The 27,831-nt window shown below is 49.4% G+C and overlaps 1 protein-coding gene across 1 annotated transcript; it reads right to left on the reverse strand.

Annotated features, from left to right (window-relative positions):
* On the reverse strand, nucleotides 1-27,831 carry LOC139561050 (TSC22 domain family protein 4-like). The gene is made up of 6 exons (XM_071377849.1): nucleotides 27,400-27,831; nucleotides 27,145-27,256; nucleotides 13,254-13,952; nucleotides 12,946-13,094; nucleotides 4,404-4,455; nucleotides 1-217 (listed from the first exon to the last, which is right to left on the reverse strand). Exons 3-6 carry the CDS (start codon nucleotides 13,950-13,952, stop codon nucleotides 83-85), a joined length of 1,035 nt encoding a protein of 344 aa, XP_071233950.1. The 5' UTR covers nucleotides 27,145-27,256; nucleotides 27,400-27,831; the 3' UTR covers nucleotides 1-82.

The raw sequence follows: 27,831 nt of genomic DNA on the forward strand, positions 1-27,831 counted from the left end.
GGTCTTTAGTAAGTTATTTATTCATGTTTTGTGCAGTTAGAGAGAATCAGTAATGTTACATGTATTCAGGACTGTAACTGTGTCAGTCTCTCAGAGTTCTCAGGATATAGTTCTCTCTCTCCAGCTGGGCGTTCCTTTCTGATAGGTCTCTAATCTGTTCCCATAGCAACTCCACTTCCTCTCTGACCGCCAGCATCAGGTGGGTCTTTACAAGGTCCTGAGTGGACAAAACATTAAGAACACCGTGACTGACCAGGTGAAAACTATGATCCCTTATTGATGTCCCTTGTTAAATCCACTTCAGTGTCGGTGAAGGGGAGGAGACAGGTTAATTAAAGAAGGATTGTTAAGCCTTGAGACATGGATTGTGTTTGAGCAAGAGGAAGGACTAAGTGCCTTTGAACGGGGTATGGTAGTAGGTACCTTTGAACGGGGTATGGTGGTAGGAGCCTTTGAACGGGGTATGGTAGTAGGTGCCAGGCGCACTGGTTTGTATCAAGGACTGCAACGCTGCTGAGATTCACGCTCAACAATTTCCCGCGTGTGTCAAGAATGGTCCACCACCAAAAGGATATCCAGACAATTTAACACAACTGTGGGAAGCATTGGAGTCAACATGGGCCAGCATCCCTGTGGAACGATTTCGACACCTGGTAGAGTCTATGCCACGACGAATTGAGGCTGTTCTGATGAAAACAGGGGGTACAACTCAATATTAGGAAGGTGTTCCTAATGTTTTGTGCACTCAGTAAATATCACAATATATAACTATCACTATATCCCAATATACTGTATCAATATATAAATCTATCACTATATCCCAATATACTGTATCAATATATAACTATCACTATATCCCAATATACTGTATCAATATATAAATCTAGCACTATATCCCAATATACTGTATCAATATATAACTATCACTATATCCCAATATACTGTATCAATATATAAATCTATCACTATATCCCAATATACTGTATCAATATATAAATCTATCACTATATCCCAATATACTGTATCAATATATAAATCTATCACTATATCCCAATATACTGTATCAATATATATATATCTATCACTATATCCCAATATACTGTATCAATATATAACTATCACTATATCCCAATATACAACTATCACTATATAACAATATACTGTATCAATATATAACTATAACTATCACTATATAATATACTGTATCAATATATAACTATCACTATATCCCAATATACAACTATCACTATATAACAATATACTGTATCAATATATAACTATCACTATATAATATACTGTATCAATATATAACTATCACTATATCCCAATATACAACTATCACTATATAACAATATACTGTATCAATATATAACTATCACTATATCCCAATATACAACTATCACTATATAACAATATACTGTATCAATATATAACTATCACTATATAATATACTGTATCAATATATAACTATCACTATATCCCAATATACTGTATCAATATATAACTATCACTATATAACAATATATTGTATCAATATATATCTATCACTATATCCCAATATACTGTATCAATATATAACTATCACTATATCCCAATATAACAATATACTGTAGCAATATATAACTATCACTATATAACAATATACTGTATCAATATATAACTATCACTATATAATATACTGTATCAATATAACTATCACTATATAATATACTGTATCAATATATAACTATCACTATATCCCAATATACTGTATCAATATAACTATCACTATATAATATACTGTATCAATATATAACTATCACTATATCCCAATATACTGTAGCAATATATAACTATCACTATATAGTGTATACCACAATATATAACTATCACTATATAGTGTATACCATAATATATAACTATCCCTATTTATCACAATACATAACATATATCACAATATATAACTAGAGATATAGAACACACACTATAAACGGTTTATAATCTGGGTGGTGGTGAACTCGACGAAGCTCCCGTTGACGGGAACCTTGAGTGGGTTTCGATCACAGATACGTCTCATCGTATTTCAACCAGCCATAAAAGTGACTGTTTTCTGACCAGTATAGCCGTCCCACCAGTTCCTGTGGGTTTTATAGAAGACGCCATTGGGGGAGGTTGCCTATGTCTGGACATGCCGCGTGGACCAATCAGGACGAAGACCTGGGTTTTGAAGTTGCGGGGGGGGGGGGGGGGATATCAGTTGCATCACAGAGGAATAGGCGGTAAAACTGCGGCGGTATCTGGCCTGATGACTCCTTGCTGTCCCCAGTCCACCTGGCCCTGCTGCTGCTCCAGTTTCAACTGTTCTGCCTGCGGCTATGGAACCCTGACCTGTTCACCGGACGTGCTACCTGTCCCAGACCTGCTGGTTTCAACTCTCTAGAGACAGCAGGAGCGGTAGAGATACTCTGAATGATCGGCTATGAAAAGCCAACTGACATTTACTCCTGAGGTGCTGACTTGCTGCACCCTCGACAACTACTGTGATTATTATTATTTGACCATGCTGGTCATTTATGAACATTTGAACATCTTGGCCATGTTCTGTTATAATCTCCACCCGGCACAGCCAGAAGAGGACTGGCCACCCCTCATAGCCTGGTTCCTCTCTAGGTTTCTTCCTAGGTTTTGGCCTTTCTATGGAGTTTTTCCTAGCCACCGTGCTTCTACACCTGCATTGCTTGCTGTTTGGGGTTTTAGGCTGGGTTTCTGTACAGCACTTTGAGATATCAGCTGATGTAAGAAGGGCTTTATAAATACATTTAATTTGATTTTAGCTTGTTCGAAGTGAGCGCTGGTGTAAACTAGCTTCTTCATGATAGCTAAGTGTTGATTCTTGATAAGGTTGATCGTTCCAAAAGCACTGGAGGGGGTGAGCATGGTACATCCCGGGCAGGAGAGCACGTTTGCGTCAGGGATGTTCCAACCCGAATTCTATATGCTGTCGAAAGCGTTCCACAGGAATTCTGGCCCATGTTGACTCCAATGCTTCCCACTGTTGTGTCAAGTTGGCTGGATGTCCTTTGGGTGGTGGACCATTCTTGATACACACGGGAAACTATTGAGCGTGAAAAACCCAGAAGCATTGTAGTTCTTGACACAAACTGGTGCACCTGACAAGTACTACCATACACCGTTCAAAGGCACTTAAATATTTAGTCTTGCCCATTCACCCTCTGAACGGCACACATACACCATCCATGTCTCAATTGTCTCAAAATCCTTCTTTAACCCGTCTCCTCCCCTTCATCTAGACCTGGATATCACAGTACATGATATCAGAATAGGGTTATTACACAACAGACCTGGATATCACAGTACATGATATCAGAATAGGGTTATTACACAACAGAGACCTGGATATCACAGTACATGATATCAGAATAGGGTTATTACAACAACAGAGACCTGGGTATCACAGTACATGATATCAGAATAGGGTTATTACAACAACAGAGACCTGGGTATCACAGTACATGATATCAGAATAGGGTTATTACACAACAGAGACCTGGATATCACAGTACATGATATCAGAATAGGGTTATTACACAACAGAGACCTGGATATCACAGTACATGATATCAGAATAGGGTTATTACACAACAGAGACCTGGATATCACAGTACATGATATCAGAATAGGGTTATTACAACAACAGAGACCTGGATATCACAGTACATGATATCAGAATAGGGTTATTACAACAACAGATACCTGGATATCACAGTACATGATATCAGAATAGGGTTATTACACAACAGACCTGGATATCACAATACATGATATCAGAATAAGGTTATTACACAACAGACCTGGATATCACAGTACATGATATCAGAATAGGGTTATTACACAACAGAGACCTGGATATCACAGTACATGATATCAGAATAGGGTTATTACACAACAGACCTGGATATCACAATACATGATATCAGAATAGGGTTATTACACAACAGACCTGGATATCACACTACATGATATCAGAATAGGGTTATTACACAACAGACCTGGATATCACAATACATGATATCAGAATAGGGTTATTACACAACAGAGACCTGGATATCACACTACATGATATCAGAATAGGGTTATTACACAACAGAGACCTGGATATCACAGTACATGATATCAGAATAGGGTTATTACACAACAGACCTGGATATCACAATACATGATATCAGAATAGGGTTATTACACAACAGAGACCTGGATATCACACTACATGATATCAGAATAGGGTTATTACACAACAGACCTGGATATCACACTACATGATATCAGAATAGGGTTATTACACAGAGACCTGGATATCACAACACATGATATCAGAATAGGGTTATTACACAACAGAGACCTACCATGGCTTGCTCAATCTTGTTATCGATTGCGATCATGCTGCTGCTCGACCCACTGCAAAGACAATAAACCATTTAGAAGAGGTATGTATTTGTGTGTCTAGGTTCATATTAATGTCCTAAATCGAACACCTCAAACAATCTAAATATTCCACTGCAGCAAAAACACCAATCTAACATGGCACCCTATTCCCTACATAGTCCAGGGAATAGGGTGTGTTAGATTACACAGCATAGAGGCACAGGGCCAGAGACCCAACTCTAACCCTATTCACTACATAGTCCAGGGGATTGGGTGTGTTAGATTACACAGCATAGAGGCACAGGGCCAGAGACCCAACTCTACCCCAGCCAGCTACCCTAACCCCACAGAGCCAGAGACCCAACTCTACCCCAGCCAGCTACCCTAACCCCACAGAGCCAGAGACCCAACTCTAACCCAGCCAGCTACCCTAACCCCACAGAGCCAGAGACCCAACTCTAACCCAGCCAGCTACCCTAACCCCACAGAGCCAGAGACCCAACTCTAACCCAGCCAGCTACCCTAACCCCACAGAGCCAGAGACCCAACTCTAACCCAGCCAGCTACCCTAACCCCACAGAGCCAGAGACCCAACTCTAACCCAGACAGCTACCCTAACCGCACAGAGCCAGATGAGACCCAACTCTAACCCAGCCAGCTACCCTAACCCCACAGAGCCAGAGACCCAACTCTAACCCAGCCAGCTACCCTAACCCCACAGAGCCAGAGACCCAACTCTAACCCAGCCAGCTACCCTAACCCCACAGAGCCAGAGACCCAACTCTAACCCAGCCAGCTACCCTAACCCCACAGAGCCAGATGAGACCCAACTCTAACCCAGCCAGCTACCCTAACCCCACAGAGCCAGAGACCCAACTCTACCCCAGCCAGCTACCCTAACCCCACAGAGCCAGAGACCCAACTCTAACCCAGACAGCTACCCTAACCGCACAGAGCCAGATGAGACCCAACTCTAACCCAGCCAGCTACCCTAACCCCACAGAGCCAGATGAGACCCAACTCTAACCCAGCCAGCTACCCTAACCCCACAGAGCCAGATGAGACCCAACTCTAACCCAGCCAGCTACCCTAACCCCACAGAGCCAGAGACCCAACTCTAACCCAGCCAGCTACCCTAACCCCACAGAGCCAGAGACCCAACTCTAACCCAGCCAGCTACCCTAACCCCACAGAGCCAGATGAGACCCAACTCTAACCCAGCCAGCTACCCTAACCCCACAGAGCCAGAGACCCAACTCTAACCCAGCCAGCTACCCTAACCCCACAGAGCCAGAGACCCAACTCTAACCCAGCCAGCTACCCTAACCCCACAGAGCCAGATGAGACCCAACTCTAACCCAGCCAGCTACCCTAACCCCACAGAGCCAGAGACCCAACTCTACCCCAGCCAGCTACCCTAACCCCACAGAGCCAGAGACCCAACTCTAACCCAGACAGCTACCCTAACCGCACAGAGCCAGATGAGACCCAACTCTAACCCAGCCAGCTACCCTAACCCCACAGAGCCAGATGAGACCCAACTCTAACCCAGCCAGCTACCCTAACCCCACAGAGCCAGATGAGACCCAACTCTAACCCAGCCAGCTACCCTAACCCCACAGAGCCAGAGACCCAACTCTACCCCAGCCAGCTACCCTAACCCCACAGAGCCAGAGACCCAACTCTACCCCAGCCAGCTACCCTAACCCCACAGAGCCAGAGACCCAACTCTAACCCAGCCAGCTACCCTAACCCCACAGAGACAGATGAGACCCAACTCTACCCCAGCCAGCTACCCTAACCCCACAGAGCCAGAGACCCAACTCTAACCCAGCCAGCTACCCTAACCCCACAGAGCCAGATGAGACCCAACTCTACCCCAGCCAGCTACCCTAACCCCGCAGAGCCAGAGACCCAACTCTAACCCAGCCAGCTACTCTAACCCCACAGAACCAGAGACCCAACTCTAACCCAGCCAGCTACCCTAACCCCACAGAGCCAGATGAGACCCAACTCTAACCCAGCCAGCTACCCTAACCCCACAGAGCCAGAGACCCAACTCTAACCCAGCCAGCTACCCTAACCCCACAGAGCCAGATGAGACCCAACTCTAACCCAGCCAGCTACCCTAACCCCACAGAGCCAGATGAGACCCAACTCTAACCCAGCCAGCTACCCTAACCCCACAGAGCCAGATGAGACCCAACTCTAACCCAGCCAGCTACCCTAACCCCACAGAGCCAGAGACCCAACTCTAACCCAGCCAGCTACCCTAACCCAAAGAGACAGATGAGACCCAACTCTAACCCAGCCAGCTACCCTAACCCCACAGAGCCAGATGAGACCCAACTCTAACCCAGCCAGCTACCCTAACCCCACAGAGACAGATGAGACCCAACTCTAACCCAGCCAGCTACCCTAACCCCACAGAGCCAGATGAGACCCAACTCTAACCCAGCCAGCTACCCTAACCCCACAGAGCCAGAGACCCAACTCTAACCCAGCCAGCTACCCTAACCCCACAGAGCCAGATGAGACCCAACTCTAACCCAGCCAGCTACCCTAACCCCACAGAGCCAGATGAGACCCAACTCTAACCCAGCCAGCTACCCTAACCCCACAGAGCCAGATGAGACCCAACTCTACCCCAGCCAGCTACCCTAACCCCACAGAGCCAGAGACCCAACTCTAACCCAGCCAGCTACCCTAACCCCACAGAGCCAGATGAGACCCAACTCTACCCCAGCCAGCTACCCTAACGCCACAGAGCCAGATGAGACCCAACTCTACCCCAGCCAGCTACCCTAACCCCACAGAGCCAGATGAGACCCAACTCTAATCCAGCCAGCTACCCTAACCCCACAGAGCCAGAGACCCAACTCTACCCCAGCCAGCTACCCTAACCCCACAGAGCCAGAGACCCAACTCTAACCCAGACAGCTACCCTAACCGCACAGAGCCAGATGAGACCCAACTCTAACCCAGCCAGCTACCCTAACCCCACAGAGCCAGATGAGACCCAACTCTACCCCAGCCAGCTACCCTAACCCCACAGAGCCAGATGAGACCCAACTCTAACCCAGCCAGCTACCCTAACCCCCACAGAACCAGATGACCCAACTCTACCCCAGCCAGCTACCCTAACCCCACAGAGCCAGAGACCCAACTCTACCCCAGCCAGCTACCCTAACCCCACAGAGCCAGAGACCCAACTCTAACCCAGCTACCCTAACCCCACAGAGACAGATGAGACCCAACTCTACCCCAGCCAGCTACCCTAACCCCACAGAGCCAGAGACCCAACTCTAACCCAGCCAGCTACCCTAACCCCACAGAGCCAGATGAGACCCAACTCTACCCCAGCCAGCTACCCTAACCGCGCAGAGCCAGAGACCCAACTCTAACCCAGCCAGCTACTCTAACCCCACAGAGCCAGAGACCCAACTCTAACCCAGCCAGCTACCCTAACCCCACAGAGCCAGATGAGACCCAACTCTAACCCAGCCAGCTACCCTAACCCCACAGAGCCAGAGACCCAACTCTAACCCAGCCAGCTACCCTAACCCCACAGAGACAGATGAGACCCAACTCTAACCCAGCCAGCTACCCTAACCCCACAGAGCCAGATGAGACCCAACTCTAACCCAGCCAGCTACCCTAACCCCACAGAGCCAGATGAGACCCAACTCTAACCCAGCCAGCTACCCTAACCCCACAGAGCCAGAGACCCAACTCTAACCCAGCCAGCTACCCTAACCCAAAGAGACAGATGAGACCCAACTCTAACCCAGCCAGCTACCCTAACCCCACAGAGCCAGATGAGACCCAACTCTAACCCAGCCAGCTACCCTAACCCCACAGAGCCAGATGAGACCCAACTCTAACCCAGCCAGCTACCCTAACCCCACAGAGCCAGAGACCCAACTCTAACCCAGCCAGCTACCCTAACCCCACAGAGCCAGATGAGACCCAACTCTAACCCAGCCAGCTACCCTAACCCCACAGAGCCAGATGAGACCCAACTCTAACCCAGCCAGCTACCCTAACCCCACAGAGCCAGATGAGACCCAACTCTACCCCAGCCAGCTACCCTAACCCCACAGAGCCAGAGACCCAACTCTAACCCAGCCAGCTACCCTAACCCCACAGAGCCAGATGAGACCCAACTCTACCCCAGCCAGCTACCCTAACGCCACAGAGCCAGATGAGACCCAACTCTACCCCAGCCAGCTACCCTAACCCCACAGAGCCAGATGAGACCCAACTCTAATCCAGCCAGCTACCCTAACCCCACAGAGCCAGAGACCCAACTCTACCCCAGCCAGCTACCCTAACGCCACAGAGCCAGAGACCCAACTCTAACCCAGCCAGCTACCCTAACCCCACAGAGCCAGATGAGACCCAACTCTACCCCAGCCAGCTACCCTAACCCCGCAGAGCCAGAGACCCAACTCTAACCCAGCCAGCTACTCTAACCCCACAGAGCCAGAGACCCAACTCTAACCCAGCCAGCTACCCTAACCCCACAGAGCCAGATGAGACCCAACTCTAACCCAGCCAGCTACCCTAACCCCACAGAGCCAGAGACCCAACTCTAACCCAGCCAGCTACCCTAACCCCACAGAGACAGATGAGACCCAACTCTAACCCAGCCAGCTACCCTAACCCCACAGAGCCAGATGAGACCCAACTCTAACCCAGCCAGCTACCCTAACCCCACAGAGCCAGATGAGACCCAACTCTAACCCAGCCAGCTACCCTAACCCCACAGAGCCAGAGACCCAACTCTAACCCAGCCAGCTACCCTAACCCAAAGAGACATATGAGACCCAACTCTAACCCAGCCAGCTACCCTAACCCCACAGAGCCAGATGAGACCCAACTCTAACCCAGCCAGCTACCCTAACCCCACAGAGACAGATGAGACCCAACTCTAACCCAGCCAGCTACCCTAACCCCACAGAGCCAGATGAGACCCAACTCTAACCCAGCCAGCTACCCTAACCCCACAGAGCCAGAGACCCAACTCTAACCCAGCCAGCTACCCTAACCCCACAGAGCCAGATGAGACCCAACTCTAACCCAGCCAGCTACCCTAACCCCACAGAGCCAGATGAGACCCAACTCTAACCCAGCCAGCTACCCTAACCCCACAGAGCCAGATGAGACCCAACTCTACCCCAGCCAGCTACCCTAACCCCACAGAGCCAGAGACCCAACTCTAACCCAGCCAGCTACCCTAACCCCACAGAGCCAGATGAGACCCAACTCTAACCCAGCCAGCTACCCTAACCCCACAGAGCCAGATGAGACCCAACTCTAACCCAGCCAGCTACCCTAAACCCACAGAGCCAGATGAGACCCAACTCTACCCCAGCCAGCTACCCTAACCCCACAGAGCCAGAGACCCAACTCTAACCCAGCCAGCTACCCTAACCCCACAGAGCCAGATGAGACCCAACTCTACCCCAGCCAGCTACCCTAACGCCACAGAGCCAGATGAGACCCAACTCTACCCCAGCCAGCTACCCTAACCCCACAGAGCCAGATGAGACCCAACTCTAATCCAGCCAGCTACCCTAACCCCACAGAGCCAGAGACCCAACTCTACCCCAGCCAGCTACCCTAACGCCACAGAGCCAGAGACCCAACTCTAACCCAGCCAGCTACCCTAACCCCACAGAGCCAGATGAGACCCAACTCTACCCCAGCCAGCTACCCTAACCCCGCAGAGCCAGAGACCCAACTCTAACCCAGCCAGCTACTCTAACCCCACAGAGCCAGAGACCCAACTCTAACCCAGCCAGCTACCCTAACCCCACAGAGCCAGATGAGACCCAACTCTAACCCAGCCAGCTACCCTAACCCCACAGAGCCAGAGACCCAACTCTAACCCAGCCAGCTACCCTAACCCCACAGAGACAGATGAGACCCAACTCTAACCCAGCCAGCTACCCTAACCCCACAGAGCCAGATGAGACCCAACTCTAACCCAGCCAGCTACCCTAACCCCACAGAGCCAGATGAGACCCAACTCTAACCCAGCCAGCTACCCTAACCCCACAGAGCCAGAGACCCAACTCTAACCCAGCCAGCTACCCTAACCCAAAGAGACAGATGAGACCCAACTCTAACCCAGCCAGCTACCCTAACCCCACAGAGCCAGATGAGACCCAACTCTAACCCAGCCAGCTACCCTAACCCCACAGAGACAGATGAGACCCAACTCTAACCCAGCCAGCTACCCTAACCCCACAGAGCCAGATGAGACCCAACTCTAACCCAGCCAGCTACCCTAACCCCACAGAGCCAGAGACCCAACTCTAACCCAGCCAGCTACCCTAACCCCACAGAGCCAGATGAGACCCAACTCTAACCCAGCCAGCTACCCTAACCCCACAGAGCCAGATGAGACCCAACTCTAACCCAGCCAGCTACCCTAACCCCACAGAGCCAGATGAGACCCAACTCTACCCCAGCCAGCTATCCTAACCCCACAGAGCCAGAGACCCAACTCTAACCCAGCCAGCTACCCTAACCCCACAGAGCCAGATGAGACCCAACTCTACCCCAGCCAGCTACCCTAACGCCACAGAGCCAGATGAGACCCAACTCTACCCCAGCCAGCTACCCTAACCCCACAGAGCCAGATGAGACCCAACTCTAATCCAGCCAGCTACCCTAACCCCACAGAGCCAGAGACCCAACTCTACCCCAGCCAGCTACCCTAACGCCACAGAGCCAGAGACCCAACTCTAACCCAGCCAGCTACCCTAACCCCACAGAGCCAGAGACCCAACTCTAACCCAGCCAGCTACCCTAACCCCACAGAGCCAGAGACCCAACTCTAACCCAGCCAGCTACCCTAACCCCACAGAGCCAGAGACCCAACTCTAACCCAGCCATCTACCCTAACCCCACAGAGCCAGATGAGACCCAACTCTACCCCAGCCAGCTACCCTAACCCCACAGAGACAGAGACCCAACTCTACCCCAGCCAGCTACCCTAACCCCACAGGGCCAGAGACCCAACTCTACCCCAGCCAGCTACCCTAACCCCACAGAGCCAGAGACCCAACTCTAACCCAGCCAGCTACCCTAACCCCACAGAGCCAGATGAGACCCAACTCTAATCCAGCCAGCTACCCTAACCCCACAGAGCCAGATGAGACCCAACTCTAACCCAGCCAGCTACCCTAACCCCACAGAGCCAGATGAGACCCAACTCTAACCCAGCCAGCTACCCTAACCCCACAGAGCCAGATGAGACCCAACTCTAACCCAGCCAGCTACCCTAACCCCACAGAGCCAGAGACCCAACTCTACCCCAGCCAGCTACCCTAACCCCACAGAGCCAGATGAGACCCAACTCTAACCCAGCCAGCTACCCTAACCCCACAGAGCCAGAGACCCAACTCTAACCCAGCCAGCTACCCTAACGCCACAGAGCCAGAGACCCAACTCTACCCCAGCCATCTACCCTAACCCCACAGAGCCAGATGAGACCCAACTCTACCCCAGCCAGTTACCCTAACCCCACAGAGCCAGATGAGACCCAACTCTACCCCAGCCAGCTACCCTAACCCCACAGAGCCAGATGAGACCCAACTCTACCCCAGCCAGCTACCCTAACCCCACAGAGCCAGATGAGACCCAACTCTACCCCAGCCAGCTACCCTAACCCCACAGAGCCAGATGAGACCCAACTCTACCCCAGCCAGCTACCCTAACCCCACAGAGCCAGATGAGACCCAACTCTACCCCAGCCAGCTACCCTAACCCCACAGAGCCAGATGAGACCCAACTCTAACCCAGCCAGCTACCCTAACCCCACAGAGCCAGAGACCCAACTCTAACCCAGCCATCTACCCTAACCCCACAGAGCCAGATGAGACCCAACTCTACCCCAGCCAGCTACCCTAACCCCACAGAGACAGAGACCCAACTCTACCCCAGCCAGCTACCCTAACCCCACAGAGCCAGATGAGACCCAACTCTAACCCAGCCAGCTACCCTAACCCCACAGAGCCAGAGACCCAACTCTAACCCAGCCAGCTACCCTAACCCCACAGAGCCAGATGAGACCCAACTCTACCCCAGCCAGCTACCCTAACCCCACAGAGCCAGATGAGACCCAACTCTACCCCAGCCAGCTACCCTAACCCCACAGAGCCAGATGAGACCCAACTCTAATCCAGCCCCAGCCAGCCAGTCGAACACAGATGAGAGCAGGCTTTGTCTGTGGATTTAGATTCTCACGAGGGACCATTCTGCCTCTCCCACACACCACATTGTCCTGCACTCTCATTGGCTCACACAGGCACAACCTCACTTCCAAACCCCGCCCACTCAGTGCCTCAGCCAATGACAACGCGTGTTGCATTCTCAGCTGCCCACTCGCATCGGATTATGCTGATTATCTCCGTAGAATAAAGAAACACAAGCTCTCCCACCCAACAGAAACATGACTGAGGTCAAATACACTCACTGTCCCAGAGGGGGATCAAACACACACCACCATACCTGTCATCCCCCGGCAGATGGAAGCCCCCCCCGGGGCCGAACATGGACCAGGCCGAAGGAGTCTGGATGGGAGTCAAACTGGGTGGGAACACACCATCTCTATCCTGTAGGGGGGAGCTGGGCTGGGAATGAGACACTCTCAACAGGGACTAGACAGGGAGAGAGAGAAGAAACAGTGAACGCCTTAAAAACACCTCTGATTGGCAATGTAGGAAAGTGTGTGTGTGTGTGTGTGTGTGTGTGTGTGTGTGTGTGTGTGTGTGTGTGTGTGTGTGTGTGTGTGTGTGTGTGTGTGTGTGTGTGCTCACCCTCCCGGTAGCGTCCACGTCCAGGCGTAGAGGAGGGGGGATGTTCCGTGGGCGGGGGCTGGGCGGAGGGGGCGTGGAGTCGACCAATCGTAAGTGGAGTCTGTCCAGGTGTGTGGGGGAGGACGGGCCGCTGTGGAGGAGGCGGGGCTTCAGCCCTCCAAACCGCTCCCCATCTGACCCTATTGGCTGGGCCAGCAAGTGGGAGGTACCCTGAGAGTGCACAAGGTGTCCCGTCCTGAGAGCGCGCACGTTCCCCAGCAGCCTGCTTGTAGCCCCTCCCCTCTCTAGACCAATCCCCTCAAGCGACTCCAGAGAGTGGGCGTGTCTCATGCTGTCCATCACCCGTCTAAGCCCCAACCCTTCCTCTCGTTCCAGGAAGTCAGTGCAGGTCCATCGCCCCCGGTGATAGGGTTCTCCGTGGCCCTGGCCCAATCGGACGACTCGGAACCTGGATCCCTGCCCCGCGGCATCTTGGGAGCTGTAATTCCTCAGAGAGAGGGGAGTCGTTGGCTGGGAGGTGCTTCCCTGCTGGTGGGAGGGGCCAGGCTGGGAGGAAGCAGTGGATTGGCTGGAGGACGGAGGGGAGGGATTTGATTGGCTAGAGGCCTGGGCAGGGGGTGGGGCTTCCCCAGAACTCTGAGTGTAGTCTGACGTCACACTGGTAATCTGGAAGCCACTCCTCTTCTTCCCCCCACTCATCTAAAGAGACAGAGACACATAGTGAGAGCTGTGTGTCAGTAGGGTGTTAGAGGTAGCAGCACAGACAGGACAGACAGGACAGACAGGACAGACAGGACAGACTGCTGTTTGTCAGTAGGGCTAGGTGTTAGAGGTAGCAGGACAGACAGACACAGACAGGACAGACCGCTGTGTGTGTGTGTGTGTGTGTGTGTAGATAAGTGGGGGGTTCAGGTTACTGTTAACTGACAGACACAAACAGGACAGACGGCTGTGTGTAGATAAGTGGTTCAGGTTAACTGACAGGACAGACGGCTGTGTGTAGATAAGTGGGGGGTTCAGGTTAACTGACAGTGTTAGGGTACAGCAGTCAACCACAGAGGGAGTGGCAGGGAGCAGCTATTGCACAACACTGGGATAGCTGTGTGTGTGTGTGTGTGTGTGTGTGTGTGTGTGTGTGTGTGTGTGTGTGTGTGTGTGTGTGTGTGTGTGTGTGTGTGTGTGTGTGTGTGTGTGTGTGTGTGTGTGTGTGTGTGTGTGTGTGTGCGTGTATTCAGGTTGTGCTGCCTAGCACTGACAGATATAAACCAGTTTAGCACCAACATTACTAAATAATTATGACTTAGAAGAACCAGGTGGTATTTCTGCTCAATGACATTACAAACACATGATCTCAGAACACCTGGATAAGTGTTAACATGTCAGCTAACCACATCATCTGATACCTGGATAGGTGTTAACATGTCAGCTAACCACATCATATGATACCTGGATAGGTGTTAACATGTCAGCTAACCACATCATATGATACCTGGATAGGTGTTAACCACATCATATGATACCTGGATAGGTGTTAACCACATCATACGATACCTGGATAGGTGTTAACATGTCAGCTAACCACATCATATGATACCTGGATAGGTGTTAACATGTCAGCTAACCACATCATATGATACCTGGATAGGTGTTAACATGTCAGCTAACCACATCATATGATACCTGGGCAGGTGTTAACATGTCAGCTAACCACATCATATGATACCTGGATAGGTGTTAACATGTCAGCTAACCACATCATATGATACCTGGATAGGTGTTAACATGTCAGCTAACCACATCATATGATACCTGGATAAGTGTTAACATGTCAGCTAACCACATCATATGATACCTGGATAGGTGTTAACATGTCAGCTAACCACATCATCTGATACCTGGATAGGTGTTAACATGTCAGCTAACCACATCATATGATACCTGGACAGGTGTTAACATGTCAGCTAACCACATCATATGATACCTGGATAGGTGTTAACATGTCAGCTAACCACATCATATGATACCTGGATAGGTGTTAACATGTCAGCTAACCACATCATATGATACCTGGATAGGTGTTAACATGTCAGCTAACCACATCATATGATACCTGGATAGGTGTTAACATGTCAGCTAACCACATCATCTGATACCTGGATAGGTGTTAACATGTCAGCTAACCACATCATATGATACCTGGATAGGTGTTAACATGTCAGCTAACCACATCATATGATACCTGGATAGGTGTTAACATGTCAGCTAACCACATCATATGATATAACAATCTGATACCTGGATAGGTGTTTAACAATAAAACAGGCCCAAAAAACATGATTTTTGACCGTTAGTAAAAATAAAGAAGAAGCCTTCATTCACATGAGGGATCTGAGTTTCTCTGAAATCCTACCAGATTTTCCCCAGTAAAGTCATACTTTACATTCATATGGCTAATTCACTGTCAGTTCTACACTCACACTCCACTACCGTCTTGTGCTGAGTGAGGGAAGGGTAGATCACTCCTCTACCGTCTTGTGCTGAGTGAGGGACGGATAGATCACTCCTCTACTGTCTTGTGCTGAGTGAGGGACGGATAGATCACTCCTCTACTGTCTTGTGCTGAGTGAGGGAAGGATAGATCACTCCTCTACCGTCTTGTGCTGAGTGAGGGAAGGATAGATCACTCCTCTACCATCTTGTGCTGAGTGAGGGAAGGATAGATCACTCCTCTACCGTCTTGTGCTGAGTGAGGGAAGGATAGATCACTCCTATACCTTCTTGTGCTGAGTGAGGGAAGGATAGATCACTCCTCTACCGTCTTGTGCTGAGTGAGGGAAGGATAGATCACTCCTCTACTGTCTTGTGCTGAGTGAGGGACGGATAGATCACTCCTCTACCGTCTTGTGCTGAGTGAGGGACGGATAGATCACTCCTCTACCATCTTGTGCTGAGTGAGGGACGGATAGATCACTCCTCTACCGTCTTGTGCTGAGTGAGGGACGGATAGATCACTCCTCTACGTCTTGTGCCAAGTGAGGGACGGATAGATCACTCCTCTACCGTCTTGTGCTGAGTGAGGGACGGATAGATCACTCCTCTACCGTCTTGTGCTGAGTGAGGGACGGATAGATCACTCCTCTACCATCTTGTGCTGAGTGAGGGAAGGATAGATCACTCCTCTACCATCTTGTGCTGAGTGAGGGAAGGATAGATCACTCCTCTACCATCTTGTGCTGAGTGAGGGAAGGATAGATCACTCCTCTACCATCTTGTGCTGAGTGAGGGACGGATAGATCACTCCTCTACCGTCTTGTGCTGAGTGAGGGACGGATAGATCACTCCTCTACCGTCTTGTGCTGAGTGAGGGACGGATAGATCACTCCTCTACCGTCTTGTGCTGAGTGAGGGACGGATAGATCACTCCTCTACCGTCTTGTGCTGAGTGAGGGACGGATAGATCACTCCTCTACCGTCTTGTGCTGAGTGAGGGAAGGGTAGATCACTCCTCTACCGTCTTGTGCTGAGTGAGGGACGGATAGATCACTCCTCTACCGTCTTGTGCTGAGTGAGGGAAGGATAGATCACTCCTCTACCGTCTTGTGCTGAGTGAGGGAAGGATAGATCACTCCTCTACGTCTTGTGCCAAGTGAGGGACGGATAGATCACTCCTCTACCGTCTTGTGCCGAGTGAGGGAAGGATAGATCACTCCTCTACCGTCTTGTGCTGAGTGAGGGAAGGATAGATCACTCCTCTACCGTCTTGTGCTGAGTGAGAGACGGATAGATCACTCCTCTACCGTCTTGTGCTGAGTGAGGGAAGGATAGATCACTCCTCTACCGTCTTGTGCTGAGTGAGGGACGGATAGATCACTCCTCTACCGTCTTGTGCTGAGTGAGGGACGGATAGATCACTCCTCTACCGTCTTGTGCTGAGTGAGGGAAGGGTAGATCACTCCTATACCTTCTTGTGCTGAGTGAGGGACGGATAGATCACTCCTCTACCGTCTTGTGCTGAGTGAGGGACGGATAGATCACTCCTCTACCGTCTTGTGCTGAGTGAGGGACGGATAGATCACTCCTCTACCGTCTTGTGCCAAGTGAGGGACGGATAGATCACTCCTCTACCGTCTTGTGCCAAGTGAGGGACGGATAGATCACTCCTCTACCGTCTTGTGCTGAGTGAGGGACGGATAGATCACTCCTCTACCGTCTTGTGCTGAGTGAGGGACGGATAGATCACTCCTCTACTGTCTTGTGCTGAGTGAGGGACGGATAGATCACTCCTCTACCGTCTTGTGCTGAGTGAGGGACGGATAGATCACTCCTCTACCGTCTTGTGCTGAGTGAGGGACGGATAGATCACTCCTCTACCGTCTTGTGCTGAGTGAGGGACGGATAGATCACTCCTCTACCGTCTTGTGCTGAGTGAGGGACGGATAGATCACTCCTCTACTGTCTTGTGCTGAGTGAGGGACGGATAGATCACTCCTCTACTGTCTTGTGCTGAGTGAGGGACGGATAGATCACTCCTCTACTGTCTTGTGCTGAGTGAGGGACGGATAGATCACTCCTCTACCGTCTTGTGCTGAGTGAGGGAAGGGTAGATCACTCCTCTACCATCTTGTGCTGAGTGAGGGACGGATAGATCACTCCTCTACCGTCTTGTGCTGAGTGAGGGACGGATAGATCACTCCTCTACCGTCTTGTGCTGAGTGAGGGAAGGGTAGATCACTCCTCTACCGTCTTGTGCTGAGTGAGGGAAGGATAGATCTTTTCTCATCTTTTGCTTAGTTGAATGTGAACTCCACTCCGTTTACGGAAGACTTTCAGCGTTAGTGGAAAACGCAGCGCGAATCTCACCGCCTTGTTGTACAGCTCCATAGAATGCCGGTCCTTGGTCACAGCTACGCTGTCGAAGCTGGCCGGTCCTTGGTCACCTCGCTGTAGTAGCTGGCCGGTCCTTGGTCACCTCGCTGTCGTAGCAGCCCGGTCCTTGGTCACCTCGCTGTAGTAGCTGGCCGGTCTTTGGTCACCTTGCTGTCGTAGCAGCCCGGTCCTTGGTCACCTCGCTGTCGTAGCAGGCCGGTCCTTGGTCACCTCGCTGTCGTAGCTGGCCGGTCCTTGGTCACCTCGCTGTAGTAGCTGGCCGGTCCTTGGTCACCTCGCTGTCGTAGCTGGCCGGTCCTTGGTCACCTCGCTGTCGTAGCTGGCCGGTCCTTGGTCACCTCGCTGTCGTAGCTGGCCGGTCCTTGGTCACCTCGCTGTCGTAGCTGGCCGGTCCTTGGTCACCTCGCTGTAGTAGCTGGCCGGTCCTTGGTCACCTCGCTGTAGTAGCTGGCCGGTCCTTGGTCACCTCGCTGTCGTAGCTGGCCGGTCCTTGGTCACCTCGCTGTCGTAGCTGGCCGGTCCTTGGTCACCTCGCTGTCGTAGCTGGCCGGTCTTTGGTCACCTCGCTGTCGTAGCTGGCCGGTCCTTGGTCACCTCGCTGTCGTAGCTGGCCGGTCCTTGGTCACCTCGCTGTCGTAGCTGGCCGGTCCTTGGTCACCTCGCTGTCGTAGCTGGCCGGTCCTTGGTCACCTCGCTGTCGTAGCTGGCCGGTACTTGCTCACCTCGCTGTCGTAGCTGGCCGGTCCTTGGTCACCTCGCTGTCGTAGCTGGCCGGTCCTTGGTCACCTCGCTGTCGTAGCTGGCCGGTCCTTGGTCACCTCGCTGTCGTAGCTGGCCGGTCCTTGGTCACCTCGCTGTCGTAGCTGGCCGGTCCTTGGTCACCTCGCTGTCGTAGCAGCCCGGTCTTTGGTCACCTCGCTGTCGTAGCTGGCCGGTCCTTGGTCACCTCGCTGTCGTAGCTGGCCGGTCCTTGGTCACCTCGCTGTCGTAGCAGCCCGGTCTTTGGTCACCTCGCTGTCGTAGCTGGCCGGTCCTTGGTCACCTCGCTGTCGTAGCAGCCCGGTCTTTGGTCACCTCGCTGTCGTAGCTGGCCGGTCCTTGGTCACCTCGCTGTCGTAGCTGGCCGGTCCTTGGTCACCTCGCTGTCGTAGCTGGCCGGTCCTTGGTCACCTCGCTGTCGTAGCTGGCCGGTCCTTGGTCACCTCGCTGTCGTAGCTGGCCGGTCCTTGGTCACCTCGCTGTCGTAGCAGCCCGGTCTTTGGTCACCTCGCTGTCGTAGCTGGCCGGTCCTTGGTCACCTCGCTGTCGTAGCAGCCCGGTCTTTGGTCACCTCGCTGTCGTAGCTGGCCGGTCCTTGGTCACCTCGCTGTCGTAGCTGGCCGGTCCTTGGTCACCTCGCTGTCGTAGCTGGCCGGTCCTTGGTCACCTCGCTGTCGTAGCTGGCCGGTCCTTGGTCACCTCGCTGTCGTAGCTGGCCGGTCCTTGGTCACCTCGCTGTCGTAGCTGGCCGGTCCTTGGTCACCTCGCTGTCGTAGCTGGCCGGTCCTTGGTCACCTCGCTGTCGTAGCTGGCCGGTCCTTGGTCACCTCGCTGTCGTAGCTGGCCGGTCCTTGGTCACCTCGCTGTCGTAGCAGCCCGGTCTTTGGTCACCTCACTGTCGTAGCTGGCCGGTCCTTGGTCACCTCGCTGTCGTAGCTGGCCGGTCCTTGGTCACCTCGCTGTCGTAGCAGCCCGGTCTTTGGTCACCTCACTGTCGTAGCTGGCCGGTCCTTGGTCACCTCGCTGTCGTAGCAGCCCGGTCTTTGGTCACCTCACTGTCGTAGCTGGCCGGTCCTTGGTCACCTCGCTGTCGTAGCTAGGGATCAGCCGGAGTTGATACCCTTGGAACTCCCAAGTGTTTTTTTGAGGACCCTTATCCTTCACTGAGTATTGATGGAACCTCACCAGCAACCTCAGGTGACTGTGGCTCCTCCCCCAGGATCTCCATCAGCAGGTTAGCATTGAAGGTTGTAGCCTGCGGTAGTTCCACTCTGTCGGGCAGGCCTGTGATTTTGATGGTTTGGTATCTTGATTGATTCTCGAGAGACATCACCTTGTTCTTCAGGTATTTATTATAATTGGGGTGGCAGGGTAGCCTAGTGGTTAGAGCGTTGGACTAGTAACCAGCAGGTAGCCTAGTGGTTAGAGCACCGGACTAGTAACTGAAAGGTTGCAAGATCGAATCCCTGAGCTGACAAGGTACAAATCTGTCGTTCTGCCCCTGAACAAGGCATTTAACCCACTGTTCCTAGGCTGTCATTGAAAATAAGAATTTGTTCTTATCTGACTTGCCCAGTTAAATGATGCTAAAATAAATGTAAAAATATAAGTGGTGAAAATCTCCAGTGCCCATGTCAGTTGGTGAGGGACTCCTGAGTCTTCTCCAGCCCAGTAACCCAATCGCCCATGTCAGTTGGTGAGGGATTCCTGAGTCTTCTCCAGTGCCCATGTCAGTTGGTGAGGGACTCCTGAGTCTTCTCCAGCCCAGTAACCCAATCGCCCATGTCAGTTGGTGAGGGATTCCTGAGTCTTCTCCAGTGCCCATGTCAGTTGGTGAGGGATTCCTGAGTCTTCTCCAGTGCCCATGTCAGCTGGTGAGGGACTCCTGAGTCTTCTCCAGCCCAGTAACCCAATTGCCCATGTCAGTTGGTGAGGGATTCCTGAGTCTTCTCCAGTGCCCATGTCAGTTGGTGAGGGATTCCTGAGTCTTCTCCAGTGCCCATGTCAGCTGGTGAGGGACTCCTGAGTCTTCTCTAGCCCAGTAACCCAATCGCCCATGTCAGTTGGTGAGGGATTCCTGAGTCTTCTCCAGTGCCCATGTCAGTTGGTGAGGGATTCCTGAGTCTTCTCCAGTGCCCATGTCAGTTGGTGAGGGATTCCTGAGTCTTCTCCAGTGCCCATGTCAGCTGGTGAGGGACTCCTGAGTCTTCTCCAGTGCCCATGTCAGCTGGTGAGGGACTCCTGAGTCTTCTCCAGTGCCCATGTCAGCTGGTGAGGGACTCCTGAGTCTTCTCCAGTGCCCATGTCAGTTGGTGAGGGATTCCTGAGTCTTCTCCAGTGCCCATGTCAGCTGGTGAGGGACTCCTGAGTCTTCTCCAGTGCCCATGTCAGTTGGTGAGGGATTCCTGAGTCTTCTCCAGTGCCCATGTCAGCTGGTGAGGGACTCCTGAGTCTTCTCCAGTGCCCATGTCAGTTGGTGAGGGACTCCTGAGTCTTCTCCAGTGCCCATGTCAGCTGGTGAGGGACTCCTGAGTCTTCTCCAGTGCCCATGTCAGCTGGTGAGGGACTCCTGAGTCTTACTCCCTGGGCTTTCACATCAATTTCAAGTTCTGCAAAAGGTTCATTGGATGTACTTATTTAGCACTTCTGTGACTGCTTTCATGATAGCCACCACTGCTGGAACATTGTAGATATATCAGCCTTGTGCCTGGTGTTGACTGTGTTTGGTGTTGACTGTGTTTGGTGTTGACTGTGTTTGGTGCTGACTGTGCCTGGTGTTGACTGTGCCTGGTGCTGACTGTGCCTGGTGTTGACTGTGCCTGGTGTTGACTGTGCCTGGTATTGACTGTGCCTGGTGTTGACTGTGCCTGGTGTTGACTGTGCCTGGTGTTGACTGTGCCTGGTGTTGACTGTGCCTGGTGTTGACTGTGCCTGGTGTTGACTGTGCCTGGTGTTGACTGTGTTTGGTGTTGACTGTGCCTGGTGTTGACTGTGCCTGGTGTTGACTGTGTTTGGTGTTGACTGTGTTTGGTGTTGACTGTGCCTGGTGTTGACTGTGACTGGTGTTGACTGTACCTGGTGTTGACTGTACATGGTGTTGACTGTGCCTGGTGTTGACTGTGCCTGGTGTTGACTGTGTTTGGTGTTGACTGTGTTTGGTGTTGACTGTGCCTGGTGTTGACTGTGCCTGGTGTTGACTGTGCCTGGTGTTGACTGTGCCTGGTGTTGACTGTACCTGGTATTGACTGTGCCTGGTGTTGACTGTGCCTGGTGTTGACTGTGTTTGGTGTTGACTGTGCCTGGTGCTGACTGTGCATGGTGTTGACTGTGCCTGGTGTTGACTGTGCCTGGTGTTGACTGTGCCTGGTGCTGGTTGTGCCTGGTGCTGGTTGTGCCTGGTGCTGGTTGTGCCTGGTGTTGACTGTGCCTGGTGTTGACTGTGCCTGGTGTTGACTGTGCCTGGTGTTGACTGTGCCTGGTGCTGACTGTGTCGGGTGCTGACTGTGTCGGGTGCTGACTGTATCTGGTGCTGACTGTATCTGGTGCTGACTGTGCCTGGTGCTGACTGTGCCTGGTGCTGACTGTGCCTGGTGCTGACTGTGCCTGGTGCTGACTGTGCCTGGTGCTGACTGTGCCTGGTGCTGACTGTGCCTGGTGCTGACTGTGCCTGGTGCTGACTGTGCCTGGTGTTGACTGTGCCTGGTGTTGACTGTGCCTGGTGTTGACTGTGCCTGGTGTTGACTGTGTTTGGTGTTGACTGTGCCTGGTGTTGACTGTGCCTGGTGTTGACTGTGCCTGGTGCTGACTGTGCCTGGTGCTGACTGTGCCTGGTGCTGACTGTGCCTGGTGCTGACTGTGCCTGGTGCTGACTGTGGCTGGTATTGACTGTGCCTGGTGTTGACTGTGTTTGGTGTTGACTGTACCTGGTGTTGACTGTACCTGGTGTTGACTGTGCCTGGTGTTGACTGTGCCTGGTGTTGACTGTGCCTGGTGCTGACTGTGCCTGGTGCTGACTGTGCCTGGTGTTGACTGTGCCTGGTGTTGACTGTGACTGGTGTTGGTTGTCGCTTCACGTTGAGAAACAGCTACTAGCTACATGGGCCCGATCTTTTACTTCTCTGATAGGCCAGTGATAATATTAATATTTAAATATTAAGACAGTTTTCAATATTTTAATATTAGGCCATTACTAATATTAATATTTAAATATTAGGCCAGTGTTAATATTTAAATATTAGGCCAGTGTTAATATTTAAATATTAGGCCAGTGTTAATATTTAAATATTAGGCTAGTGTTAATATTTAAATATTAGGCCAGTGTTAATATTTAAATATTAGGCCAGTGTTAATATTTAAATATTAGGCCAGTGTTAATATTTAAATATTAGGCCAGTGTTAATATTTAAATATTAGGCCAGTGTTAATATTTAAATATTAGGCCAGTGTTAATATTTAAATATTAGGCCAGTGTTAATATTTAAATATTAGGCCAGTGTTAATATTTAAATATTAGGCCAGTGTTAATATTTTAATATAAGGCCAGTGGTAATTTTTAAATATTAGGCCAGTGGTAATTTTTATAGCCTTTTAAGCAAAAAAAGGGTGATAATATTTGCGCACCTCACTCCATTACTCACCCAGAACAGGTAACTCTACAGTCTATATCATAACTAGACCAGTTAACTCTACAGTCTGTATCATAACTAGACCAGTTGGTAACTCTACAGTCTATATCATAACTAGACTAGTTAACTCTACAGTCTGTATCATAACTAGACCAGTTAACTCTACAGTCTGTATCATAACTAGACCAGTTAACTCTACAGTCTATATCATAACTAGACCAGTTAACTCTACAGTCTATATTATAACTAGACCAGGTAACTCTACAGTCTATATTATAACTAGACCAGTTGGTAACTCTACAGTCTATATCATAACTAGACCAGTTAACTCTACAGTCTATATCATAACTAGACCAGTTAACTCTACAGTCTCTACAGACCAGTTAAGTCTGCATCATAACTAGACCAGTTAACTCTACAGTCTATATCATAACTAGACCAGTTAACTCTACAGTCTCTACAGACCAGTTAAGTCTGCATCATAACTAGACCAGTTGGTAACTCTACAGTCTATATCATAACTAGACCAGTTAACTCTACAGTCTATATCATAACTAGACCAGTTGGTAACTCTACAGTCTGTATCATAACTAGACCAGTTAACTCTACAGTCTATATCATAACTAGACCAGTTGGTAACTCTACAGTCTATATCATAACTAGACCAGTTAACTCTACAGTCTATATCATAACTAGACCAGGTAACTCTACAGTCTATATCATAACTAGACCAGTTAACTCTACAGTCTATATCATAACTAGACCAGTTAACTCTACAGTCTATATCATAACTAGACCAGTTGGTAACTCTACAGTCTGTATCATAACTAGACCAGTTAACTCTACAGTCTGTATCATAACTAGACCAGTTAACTCTACAGTCTATATCATAACTAGACCAGTTGGTAACTCTACAGTCTGTATCATAACTAGACCAGTTGGTAACTCTACAGTCTATATCATAACTAGACCAGTTAACTCTACAGTCTGTATCATAACTAGACCAGTTAACTCTACAGTCTGTATCATAACTAGACCAGTTAACTCTACAGTCTATATCATAACTAGACCAGTTAACTCTACAGTCTATATTATAACTAGACCAGTTGGTAACTCTACAGTCTGTATCATAACTAGACCAGTTAACTCTACAGTCTGTATCATAACTAGACCAGTTAACTCTACAGTCTGTATCATAACTAGACCAGTTGACTCTACAGTCTATATCATAACTAGACCAGTTAACTCTACAGTCTATATTATAACTAGACCAGTTGGTAACTCTACAGTCTGTATCATAACTAGACCAGTTAACTCTACAGTCTGTATCATAACTAGACCAGTTAACTCTACAGTCTATATCATAACTAGACCAGTTAACTCTACAGTCTGTATCATAACTAGACCAGTTAACTCTACAGTCTGTATCATAACTAGACCAGTTAACTCTACAGTCTGTATCATAACTAGACCAGTTAACTCTACAGTCTATATCATAACTAGACCAGTTGGTAACTCTACAGTCTGTATCATAACTAGACCAGTTAACTCTACAGTCTGTATCATAACTAGACCAGTTGGTAACTCTACAGTCTATATTATAACTAGACCAGTTAACTCTACAGTCTATATCATAACTAGACCAGTTGGTAACTCTACAGTCTATATCATAACTAGACCAGTTAACTCTACAGTCTGTATCATAACTAGACCAGTTAACTCTACAGTCTGTATCATAACTAGACCAGTTAACTCTACAGTCTGTATCATAACTAGACCAGTTAACTCTACAGTCTGTATCATAACTAGACCAGTTAACTCTACAGTCTATATCATAACTAGACCAGTTAACTCTACAGTCTGTATCATAACTAGACCAGTTAACTCTACAGTCTGTATCATAACTAGACCAGTTGGTAACTCTACAGTCTATATCATAACTAGACCAGTTAACTCTACAGTCTATATCATAACTAGACCAGTTAACTCTACAGTCTATATCATAACTAGACCAGTTAACTCTACAGTCTATATCATAACTAGACCAGTTAACTCTACAGTCTATATCATAACTAGACCAGTTGGTAACTCTACAGTCTATATCATAACTAGACCAGTTGGTAACTCTACAGTCTATATCATAACTAGACCAATTAACTCTACAGTCTATATCATAACTAGACCAGTTAACTCTACAGTCTATATCATAACTAGACCAGTTAACTCTACAGTCTATATCATAACTAGACCAGTTAACTCTACAGTCTATATCATAACTAGACCAGTTAACTCTACAGTCTATATCATAACTAGACCAGTTGGTAACTCTACAGTCTATATCATAACTAGACCAGTTAACTCTACAGTCTATATCATAACTAGACCAGTTAACTCTACAGTCTATATCATAACTAGACCAGTTGGTAACTCTACAGTCTATATCATAACTAGACCAGTTAACTCTACAGTCTGTATCATAACTAGACCAGTTGGTAACTCGACAGTCTATATCATAACTAGACCAGTTGGTAACTCTACAGTCTATATCATAACTAGACCAGTTGGTAACTCTACAGTCTATATCATAACTAGACTAGTTAACTCTACAGTCTATATCATAACTAGACCAGTTGGTAACTCTACAGTCTGTATCATAACTAGACCAGTTGGTAACTCTACAGTCTGTATCATAACTAGACCAGTTGGTAACTCTACAGTCTGTATCATAACTAGACCAGTTAACTCTACAGTCTATATCATAACTAGACCAGTTAACTCTACAGTCTGTATCATAACTAGACCAGTTGGTAACTCTACAGTCTGTATCATAACTAGACCAGTTAACTCTACAGTCTATATCATAACTAGACCAGTTGGTAACTCTACAGTCTATATCATAACTAGACCAGTTAACTCTACAGTCTGTATCATAACTAGACCAGTTAACTCTACAGTCTGTATCATAACTAGACCAGTTAACTCTACAGTCTATATTATAACTAGTCAAGTTGGTAACTCTACAGTCTATATCATAACTAGACCAGTTAACTCTACAGTCTATATCATAACTAGACCAGTTAACTCTACAGTCTATATCATAACTAGACCAGTTGGTAACTCTACAGTCTATATCATAACTAGACCAGTTAACTCTACAGTCTGTATCATAACTAGACCAGTTGGTAACTCTACAGTCTATATCATAACTAGACCAGTTGGTAACTCTACAGTCTATATCATAACTAGACCAGTTGGTAACTCTACAGTCTATATTATAACTAGACCAGTTGTTAACTCTACAGTCTATGTATCATACCTACAGTAAACCAGTTGTTACGGTCTTCATAGAGGACAGCTATAACCCTGGCGCTATTACTGTTATCCGTTCAACAATCACTCAGCTACGTGCTTGAAAATAAACCCGCTCAGTGACGTCATCAGTCACAACGTACAACGAAGCCTCTATGCAGCAGAGCCTGACCCATCAACAAGTTCCGTCCAATTCAATGCAATCCCTTCTCCCCTCCCCCCTTTTCACAGAGCTCTTCAGATGCATAACTTTTTTTAAGGTATTTTTTTAACTTCTTGGTGAAGTTTGTTTCAGGCGAAAGATGACGTACCTTGTTCTGGGACCTATAGCAGGGTTCTGTATCTCGGGTTCATCTGGAGACGGTCGCCTCTATGCCTTACATGACGACATCTCATCACAGCCGAACAGACACACTGCATAACCTTCACCAGTTGGATGTTGGGATAAAAAAATGTCAACTTTATGAATCAGACTTTTATAAAAAAGTTGTAGAAAGAGTTGGAAAAGTACTCGTCGCCCAATCGCCGCTTGCTCTGTCGGCCGTAGCTCCCGTTTCCAAGCTCACCCCACGGTTATAATATCCCGTTGGACCGGAGAGATGAGCAGGGACCGTACTTAGCTCCGGGCAGAGGGCAGGGGTGAGGAGAGTCTGCTGCAGTCACGTTCCTGTTCCGCCCTGTACTAGCAGCTCTGCCATGGAGCCCCGGCAGAGACAGGCATCAGTAGAGGTAGTGTAGCCGCGAAGAGGGAGAGCAGGCTGGAGTTATCACACACATCAGCCCGTTGTTAGCTGGTCTGGGACTGACACTTCTCACAACTGAGTTAGCTAGCTACAGTAGCTAAACATTCTAGTTAGCTACCTAGTTAGTTAACGAGCTACTTCTGCTTTTCCGCCGCGTCTGTCAGTCTTCCGGTCTTCTCTCTCTCTCCAGGAAAAAGAAGGGTAGCGTTCTGCTCTCACACTATCTAGCTACATGTTTATTTATCTTTGGCAAAC

Source organism: Salvelinus alpinus, chromosome 31 (assembly GCF_045679555.1).
Source record: "Salvelinus alpinus chromosome 31, SLU_Salpinus.1, whole genome shotgun sequence".
Lineage (NCBI taxonomy): Eukaryota > Metazoa > Chordata > Actinopteri > Salmoniformes > Salmonidae > Salvelinus > Salvelinus alpinus.

Excerpts from the sequence above, each read along its gene's own strand:
- LOC139561050 (XM_071377849.1), bottom strand. The coding sequence starts at position 13,952 with ATGAGTGGGGGGAAGAAGAGGAGTGGCTTCCAGATTACCAGTGTGACG. Across the intron at positions 13,095-13,253 it reads ACGTGGACGCTACCGGGAGG|TCCCTGTTGAGAGTGTCTCA; the intron begins GTGAGCACACAC and ends CTCCCTGTCTAG. Across the intron at positions 218-4,403 it reads ACAAGATTGAGCAAGCCATG|GACCTTGTAAAGACCCACCT; the intron begins GTAGGTCTCTGT and ends TTGTCCACTCAG.